This window comes from Apium graveolens, chromosome 8 (assembly GCF_009905375.1).
Source record: "Apium graveolens cultivar Ventura chromosome 8, ASM990537v1, whole genome shotgun sequence".
Taxonomy (NCBI): Eukaryota; Viridiplantae; Streptophyta; class Magnoliopsida; order Apiales; family Apiaceae; genus Apium; species Apium graveolens.
In genome coordinates, this window is record NC_133654.1 from 265,671,557 (window position 1) to 265,680,320 (window position 8,764).

The 8,764-nt window shown below is 35.0% G+C and overlaps 2 protein-coding genes across 3 annotated transcripts; one reads left to right on the forward strand and one right to left on the reverse strand.

Annotated features, from left to right (window-relative positions):
* Window positions 1-790: 790 nt before the first annotated feature.
* Window positions 791-6,323, forward strand: LOC141676959 (uncharacterized). 2 transcript variants are annotated; one of them, XM_074482676.1, is made up of 8 exons: window positions 791-1,071; window positions 1,459-1,531; window positions 1,672-1,700; window positions 1,781-1,960; window positions 3,979-4,113; window positions 4,194-4,370; window positions 4,535-4,662; window positions 4,771-6,323. In XM_074482676.1, exons 1-8 carry the CDS (start codon window positions 984-986, stop codon window positions 6,064-6,066), a joined length of 2,106 nt encoding a protein of 701 aa, XP_074338777.1. In that variant the 5' UTR covers window positions 791-983; the 3' UTR covers window positions 6,067-6,323. The 2 variants fall into 2 exon arrangements, with proteins under 2 accessions (XP_074338777.1, XP_074338778.1); XM_074482677.1 differs by lacking the exon at window positions 1,459-1,531 and having other exon boundaries at window positions 792-1,071.
* Window positions 6,324-6,597: 274 nt separating this feature from the next.
* LOC141679148 (DEAD-box ATP-dependent RNA helicase 35-like) lies at window positions 6,598-8,230 on the reverse strand. The gene has a single exon (XM_074485655.1). The coding sequence runs from the start codon at window positions 8,122-8,124 to the stop codon at window positions 6,664-6,666; it is 1,461 nt and encodes a 486-aa protein (XP_074341756.1). The 5' UTR covers window positions 8,125-8,230; the 3' UTR covers window positions 6,598-6,663.
* Window positions 8,231-8,764: the final 534 nt, after the last annotated feature.

Sequence of the window (8,764 nt, forward strand, 5' to 3'; positions counted from 1 at the left end):
AAGTCATCGAAACCAAACCACTTCGAAATATACACTTCAGAATTCAAAACCAAGCCAACAATCACAATCGCAATTCTAAGAAACCAAACCACTTCGAAACCAAACCAACAGTCCAAATTCGAAACCAACATATACAATCAGAATTCAAATTTGTATATAATCACAATCCAAATTTCGAAATCCAAATTTCGAAATTCTATACAACCACAATCCACAATTCAAAATTTTATACACCACAATCCAAAAATCGAATTAGGCCCACAATCATAATTCTACACAATCACAAATCTATTCAATCACAATCATACATCAATACAATCACAATTCTATACATACACGTTATACACACATACACATATGAATTGGAATCGAAAAGAAACTTAAGAAAGCTAACCTTAATAGCTTGGAATCGAAAGAAACTTATGAAGAACACTTAATCACCCTTCAATCGCCCCTAAAATCGCCATAAATCGCCTGTACTGCTTCTATTTTAGGTTAACAAGAACAAAACAACCCGTCTGTTGTTGGTTATATGTTTTCGGGCCATCCGCGCATAATATCCGCGGAAGCTCATTAAGGGCAAAACGGTAATTACCCGTTCCGCGGAAAAAAAGCGCGGAAGGGATGTCTGTCCGCGGATAAAAAGCGCGGAACGGGAATTTTTTTTTTTAATCTCCCGATCCAAAGGCCAGGAAATAGTGTGTTCGTTAACTATTCACGATTATCGGGGAACAAGAACCTTCTTAAAATCAATACTATAAACAACGAATATAAATTTGAAAAAGTTGGTTCAGCTTTCTTACAAGTAACAAGCCACTATCCTAGTATATAAACACAAGCTCTCTGAAAGGAAGCTCACATTAGAAGAGGGTTATTCTCAGTTGGAAAATCTAACTTGAAATTCGAGTAGCATCATAAGAAATACAAGTGTCAAGACAAGACAACTTCTTGTTCGATTAAGACCAAAATGTTGGAAATAAAAGATGAAGAAAAAAAGAGGGATGATCAAGAACAAGATTCTTCAAGTGGAAAGGAAGATTATGATGAAGAGTTCAAGTGCTGCATTTGTCTGTGAGTGTTCCTCTGTATATTGTTTACAATTGTATTTTGTCTTCAAGTATCTTGAGGTTTTGATTAGTGTTTTGGAGTAATCCTGGAGGGTTTTAATTACTGTTTTGGAGTAATCTTGGAGGGTTTTCATTGGTGTTTTATGAGTAATCTTGGAGGGTATTGAATAGTGTTTAGGAGTAATCTTGTTGGTTTTTGATTAATGTTTATGAGTAATCTTGGAGATTTTTTTATTAATGTTTAGGAGCAATCTTGTAGGTTTTTGGATTAATGTTATGAGTAATCTTGTTGGTTTTGTTTAATGTTTATGAGTAATCTTGGAGGTTTTTGATTAATGTTTATGAGTAATCTTGGAGAATTTTATATTAATGATTAGGACTAATATTGCAGGTTTTGGATTGATGTTTAAGTGTAATTTTGGAGGGTGTGTGAAGATGAAGTATTACATAACCAAAAGAAACCTGTATTGACTCAAAACAGCAGGAAATTTGATAATCTTATAATGGCCATCATTGTTTTTTACCATTTTGAAGTGGTTCTTGCCTAAATTGTTTGTATTTCATTTTAATGTGTCTCAATGATATTTCTTTTTTTATTTTGTAGGGATCTTGTGTATAAGCCAGTTGTGTTAGGTATGTCAATGTGAATCCACAATTCCACATAATGCTCACTGTTTTATAGTACAATTGTATTTATTTCACCCTATTTTCAGAATGTGGCCATATGTCATGCTTTTGGTGTGTGTACAATTCTATGGGAGAAATCACAACATCTTCTTGTCCCGTGTGTCGGCACACATATGACCACTTCCCCAGAATCTGTAAAATGCTTCACTATGTGATTTTGGACCTGTACCCTGCAGTCTACAAAAGAAGAGAACTTCAAGTCAAAGGTGCGTTACTAAACACTTGCTATATATATATTTTCCACCGGGATTTACTTGGTTTTCAAATTTAATCATGGTATAACTGTTCAGGTATTAAGGAATTTGATGCGACTGTTCAAGTCTTAGAATAGTACTTAGGATATCTGCAAGATTTGTTCTGATTTACACTCTCATAAAATGTGTAACTTTGTGATGCACATACACTGATGGTTGGTTTTTTAAGATTGGATCTGTTACCAAGTAAAAATCATTTCTTGTGCACCAAATATGCAAGGCTAGTTGGAGGAGTCCTTTTTCTTTTGGTTCTTAGAGGTATTCCTTAAGTTCTTTGTAGATCCTGCCTGAAAATATTAAGCAGAAATAAATTAGGATCTCAATGTCCAAACTCCAAGATAAGGACCTTTGACTGTTCCAGCATTTGCAATGTCTTTTGGCTGCATGTAAATGTTGTTAGCCACAGGAGATGTTTGAGCACGATGCTTGTTGTAGTGTAAATTAATGACGCTGCAGTAATTAAATCTACATTAATATATATATATTTATTCATTTTTAATTTTGATTACATTCTTTAAGAGAAACTTGACTTTCTTTTCTCTTTTTGTTTGCCTTTATTTAGTTTGTAGTTTTGATTTTAAAAGCATTTTTGATTTTGGTGTTCTCAGGAGATCATGTTGTTCAGTGACCTGACCTTAAAGATTTATTGAATTTATGACCCTAATGACTAGTGCTGCTAGTTGCACTAGTGATATTTTTTTTTCAAAATTCCATGGCTTGGTTCCGAATTCTGGCTGCTTGTTAGTAATCACCTTTTTCACCCGGGCTCTTCAGTTTTGCCCTCTTAGTCATGACACAATAAGGGTGTTCCCATATTGTTAACTAACTTCATATTCTTTTATTAGATACTTTATTTTAGTTTTTAAACATTACTAAGAGATGAATGTGAATAATGATATACTACTTCATTTCCATCCCCTATAAATAAGTTACTCAACTATTCTAGCGAAAATAGCAAAAGTATTAGGATTGTTTGATAGGGAGTATAAATTCTTGAAATGAATATTTGGTAGATGACTTATATTGAAAAGGAATTTTATTAAGACATTATATTTTAGTTGGCTTGCTTGTACTCCACTTTTAATTTTAATACTAGACTAGGTAGACATGAAAAGGTGAATTTTTGATAAGAAAATTGCCATTTATATCGTGATACTTATACAAATGGGATAGAGGGATTTCCTTATTAAACAAGGTAGAAATGATTAACTGAATATGGATTTTCTCTTATATTTTCATATTCGACAAGATAGAAGTGAAAAGATCCCTTGTATCGTCATTAATTGCAAATAGTGTTTTGCTTGTATGTGTAAATGTTTTGTTTAGATGCAGAATCAGACACTTAATTCGTTTAGATACGGTTATAAGATAAGGATTAACTTACAGCTCAAATGCATATATCTTATTACGTACATCATCTTGTTACTAATAAAGGATGTAGATGTATTACCACTAACATACTGAAGGCCTAAAGGTCCTAAACGAACTTCAGAGAGAAGTAATAATCAAACACTGTATATGCTAGATAACTTATAAAAGCTTAAGACCGACTATGCTTCATTCGTTACGACTTGGAAAAAGATCTAATAACATCTGGTGTCAAAGAAATGCGGGTAACACAATAAGAGGAGATAAGTTGGTATATTCTAGTTTTGCACATATATTTTCATCTTTATCCATATAGACCAAGTTCTTGGACTCCAACAGTTTACCTTTAAGCAGTACCCAAGCATTTCTTTCACGGATCTATTATGTATCACTTACTATTTTTAGTTTTCGTAAACTGTCTGTAGCTAACACAGTAAGGTGTATATTGTTGTAGCTTGGTGCTCTAAATTTTTTCATTTTTGAATAATTTTGTATACCAACTAGGACATTTAAGGCAGTCAAGGATTTCCAGCATTTACATTTTTTTATGGAAACTAGATTTAAATTGTATTAAATTTGTTCTGTTTCTCGTTTTCGTTCAGAAGAAGAAGAAAAAAGGGGCAAGTTCTCCCCTCATCTTTGGCATATTAAATATGGGAAGAAGCTTGACGAGCACCTACTGTGTGCATCCTGTAATAGATTGCTCTACCAACCTGTGGTTCTTAACTGTGGACACGGTAATTGACTAACTCATATCTAAAGTACATAAACTCAACTGGGGATGCTTTTGTTTACTCTATCATCTGACTTACTGCAGTTCACTGTGAAGAGTGTATACACTATCAGTTGTATAAATGTCCGGTTTGTGAATGTCTGCAACCAAATGGATTTGTGAATAAATGCTTTGCATTAGAACATCTGATTAGGCTTCATCTTCCTGAAGAATTCGAAGAAAGAAAACTGTCTTCACTGTGGAGTACCATTCGTCAGCGTGGTATGTCCGAAATCTTTATAAATATTGACTCTCTAGAACTCTTCTTATGTACAAACAATTGTAACATGATGCTTTCTGATATGATACATTATTCCTCTACTTGTTTTTGGGGTCAACTGCAACTTTATACTCATCAATTTGCCTTACTTGATATCTCTACACAGACTCCACTGAAGTTCAAAAGCACAATGATGAAGTTGCTACTGTACACTGTGCAAATCTTGTCTTTCCAGCATGGGTGACTGGCGACGGACCTGTTGTGCATTATAAGTCTGGGTGTGATCACTGTGGGGTAGGCTTTTGATTTATCTATGCCTTATCCCTTGACCACATTTATAATATAAATCATTGTCATTTTCAAAAGAATTCCACTAATGTTTGAATTTTTCTGATTATTCAGATGTTGCCAGTAACTGGGAACCGGTACCATTGCAGAGACTGCAATGGAACATCTGGATTCGACCTTTGTGGAGAATGCTATGAAAATTCCCTGAATCTCCCAGGCCGATTTAACCAGGAGCATAATTCAAAGCACGAGTTTAATAAGATTAGTGGATCAAGAATCAGTTATGCAGGTTTCTTGCAGATAAATGAGAACACCCGTATTATCACCCCCTACATAACAGAGGAGTGTTTAGAAGAAGAGGGTGAATCCAAAAAGTGGATAAGTTCTAAAGGTTCATCAGATTATCAATCTAAATGCAGAAGTTCTAAAGGTCCATCCGATGATGAATCCAAAAGCATGAGAACCTCTACTGGTCCATCACATCAACTACTTGTTACCTTCAAGAACAATCTTGAAAATTTTGAAATGAGAAGATGTCTTTTGTCTGAATTGGTTGATCATAATAGTTGTGTTTCTATCGATCTTGATTATCCAAAGAAACCTCATCGCTGCATCGAAATAGTAAGTTCTTGCAAAGGCCTGGTATGTTTTGTTTTTGATGAAGAATTTGTAATCTTGTGGAACCCAAGTACAGAAAAATTCAGGGAATTGCCCACATATGATCCTGACGTGTACGGCAATGATGCTTATCTTGTTTACGGGTTTGGGTATGATGCTTATAGTAAGGATTTCAAGGTTGTTTCAATCCTTTGCCACAATTCAGGTTTGAACACATATGAGACTGATGTTAGGGTTTTTGGTTTAAAATCCGGTAAATGGAGGCAAGTTGAGGCTTTTCCCTTTGGGGTAGTTCCTAATATTCCTTATGGGCCTCTTGATTATCCTGGTCAGTTTACAAACGGATCTCTCCACTGGTTAACAACTCAATCTACAATTTCTTCTCCGATTATTGTCTCATTTAATCTGAAATCAGAAAGATTTGGAGTTGTTCTTCAACCAATATATGATCTACTCAATGATACCGAACACACTTTGTTGTTAGGTACACTTCGACATAGCTTATGTGTATTCTGCAACTATGAAGATACCCGAGCTGATTTGTGGATACAAAATGAATACGGTGTCAAGGATTCGTGGACGAAGTTGCTAAGCATGCCGGCTTTGAGTGCACCCCCTGCGCTGCTTTATATGTCAGAGAAGCGTGACATTGTGTTTGGAATTGGATCTAATATAGTGGTTTACAGCTGTGAAGATGGCAAGTTCAAGGTCGTGGAGATCCCGGAAATTGCAGACTGTGACTGTTTTGAAGCCACTACCTACACAGAGAGCATGTTCCCTTGTACTGATTGATGTGTCTGCTTCTTGGATTAGTTTGAGTTGTTGAATATATCATAGTGTCACATTCACCATACTACCATAGCTTGAGTTGTTGAATATATCATAGTGTCACCTTCACATACTACCATAGTATCATAGTTTTAGTTGTTGGATTAGTTCAGATGTGATTGATTCTTATATGCAATCCTCTTGCTGTAATTTTTGGATGATACTCTTGGCCACATTCTTCAACTGTTTATAAGTATTTTTCTCTTGGTCACATTCTTTTACTGTTTATATGTATTTTCTCTTGTTACTTGTGTGTGTATGTTGATGTTACTTGTTACTTTCAAATGTGAAAGCATTGTATGTACTTGTGTGATACAAAGTTTTTGACTAAGTTTGGTTTTGTTATTATTAGAAACCAAGCAAGATGGCACTGACATACACAGAGACAGAAACACTTCTATTGCCAGCAAATTAGTACTATTAAGAACTACAGAATACCAGAAACAATACTTTCTCATTCACTTGGAGTATATATATGCATAAGATGCCAAAAAAATTAGGTACACAGATTATGATTTATATTGCTAGTCGATACTTAACAATGACCCTCAAAATTACGTTCTAAAGCCTTCTGTCCCAAAACTGTCCCTCATATATGTAGCCACCAACTTGAATATTCTGACGCTCTAGTTTAGGACAATTTTGAATACAATGACTAAGTTCACCACAATTTGCACAGACCTTAAACTGATTTGCATTACCAAAAGCTACTACTTCTGTTTCATCACTCAGCTCAGCTAGCACAGGAGGTACCTTCTGTTTAGCTTCTACCAAGACTTGCTTCAGATCGAGAAGAGTTGTTTCACTCTGCCTCCTGGTGATGAATGTCGTCGCAATTCCAGCTTCTCCACATCTTCCAATCCTATAGACATATTTCTCAATTTGTTCTGGCATATCGAAATTGATCACATGTTGAATATTAGGAAAATCGAAACTCTTTGAGACCACAGCAGTGGCAACCAACACATCTTTCTTGCCTGCTTTAAAAATGGATATTGCATGTTGTCTCTCTTCATTACCTTTACCACCATGAACTGACACAGCCTCAACTCCTTTAGAAATCAAATACTTGTGTATTTTATCGACATCAGCCTGGCTCTCGCTAAATACTAAAACAGGGGGAGGAGTCTTTTCAAGGCCTTTGAGAAGGCATGGAAACTTTTCTTCTTGCTTCACATACTCTACTTCCTGAATGACATTGAGACTTGCTGTACCAACATTGACAATAACAGGTTTAACCAATTCAGACCTTGCAAAATCTCGAATTTTCTTTGGCATAGTAGCAGAAAATAAAATCGTCTGCCTTCGATCCCTAAAGCAATCAATCAATTCCCTCGTGTTATCCTCAAACCCTAAATCCATCATTCTATCAGTCTCATCCAGAACCAAATATCGACAATTATCAAGATTCATCAAATTTCTACTTAACATGTCGCTCAACCTGCCAGGTGTAGCTACGACAATATGAACACTTCTCTTCAAGATCTCCAGTTGGGCCCTCATATCAACACCACCAATGCAAAGCATCGACCTTATAACCGGATAATCATTATACTCCCTCGTACATTCAACAAACTCCTCCACAACATCGTATATTTTCTTAGCAAGCTCTCGAGATGGACATACTACTAAACCTAATGGTCCTTCCCTACCAACAAAAGGCATCACATATTCTTCTTGAATAGCCATCATGATCATTGGCAACACAAATGCCAATGTCTTACCAGACCCTGTCGATGCCATCCCGATCATATCCCTGCCTGATAAAATCACAGGAAGAGCCTGGACTTGAACAGGTGTGGGCTGCACAATGCCTTTCTCTGCTAACTTGACTAAAATAGGTTCCGGAAATTGCATGTCCTCAAAGTTGCATATTGGGGGTGGAACATCTTCACCTTCAACAAGTATTCGATGTTTCTTCCTGATTGTTTCGCAATCTTTATGAGATAGACTTGTGATGGCCAATGGATCATTGTATTGTATACTTTGTGTAACTAATAGACGTTCGTTTATGTATTCCATAACTTTCACCGTGTTGGATACACAAATTACCCTAAACCTTAAAGATCAATGAACTAGGTATGATATAATATTTTAGCTACATTATGGTCTTTATAAAGACTTTGGTACAAACTATTTCAGAATCAGATTCGAAGTTAATAACTTTATAAATCTATATTTCCTAGTTGCATTGCAATTTGCAATTATTAGTTGGTACCTCATAAGTCCCAGGGTTTAGCCGGTTCAGTTGATCGGTTCAGTGCCGAGGGGCAAATTATTCATGACAGTCTAATCTTTACCGTCTAATATTTTTAATAAAAACCTTAGATCTAAATACTAAAATAATATAAATAACTCATCTTTGATGCCTAACAACAAATATATATGTTGTTCGAACCGCAACAACAAATTTATATTATTATTATATATATATATATTATTCAAATTTCAGATTCGGATCCCGTCAATAATAAATATTAATATTATTATTCATAGTATACTAATAAGGTTAGTAGTCCAACTCTCATCCATTATATAATATTTAAAATTAACTAAATTATAGTTTTTAAATAATATAAAAAAATTAATGAAGAGGGTTGTAAAACTAGTTATAATAATCTATATATTTTATTAAACATATATAATTTGGTACTAAAAATAA

Excerpts from the sequence above, each read along its gene's own strand:
- LOC141676959 (XM_074482676.1), top strand. The coding sequence starts at position 984 with ATGAAGAAAAAAAGAGGGATGATCAAGAACAAGATTCTTCAAGTGGAA. Across the intron at positions 4,371-4,534 it reads GAGTACCATTCGTCAGCGTG|ACTCCACTGAAGTTCAAAAG; the intron begins GTATGTCCGAAA and ends ATCTCTACACAG. Across the intron at positions 4,663-4,770 it reads CTGGGTGTGATCACTGTGGG|ATGTTGCCAGTAACTGGGAA; the intron begins GTAGGCTTTTGA and ends CTGATTATTCAG.
- LOC141679148 (XM_074485655.1), bottom strand. The coding sequence starts at position 8,124 with ATGGAATACATAAACGAACGTCTATTAGTTACACAAAGTATACAATAC.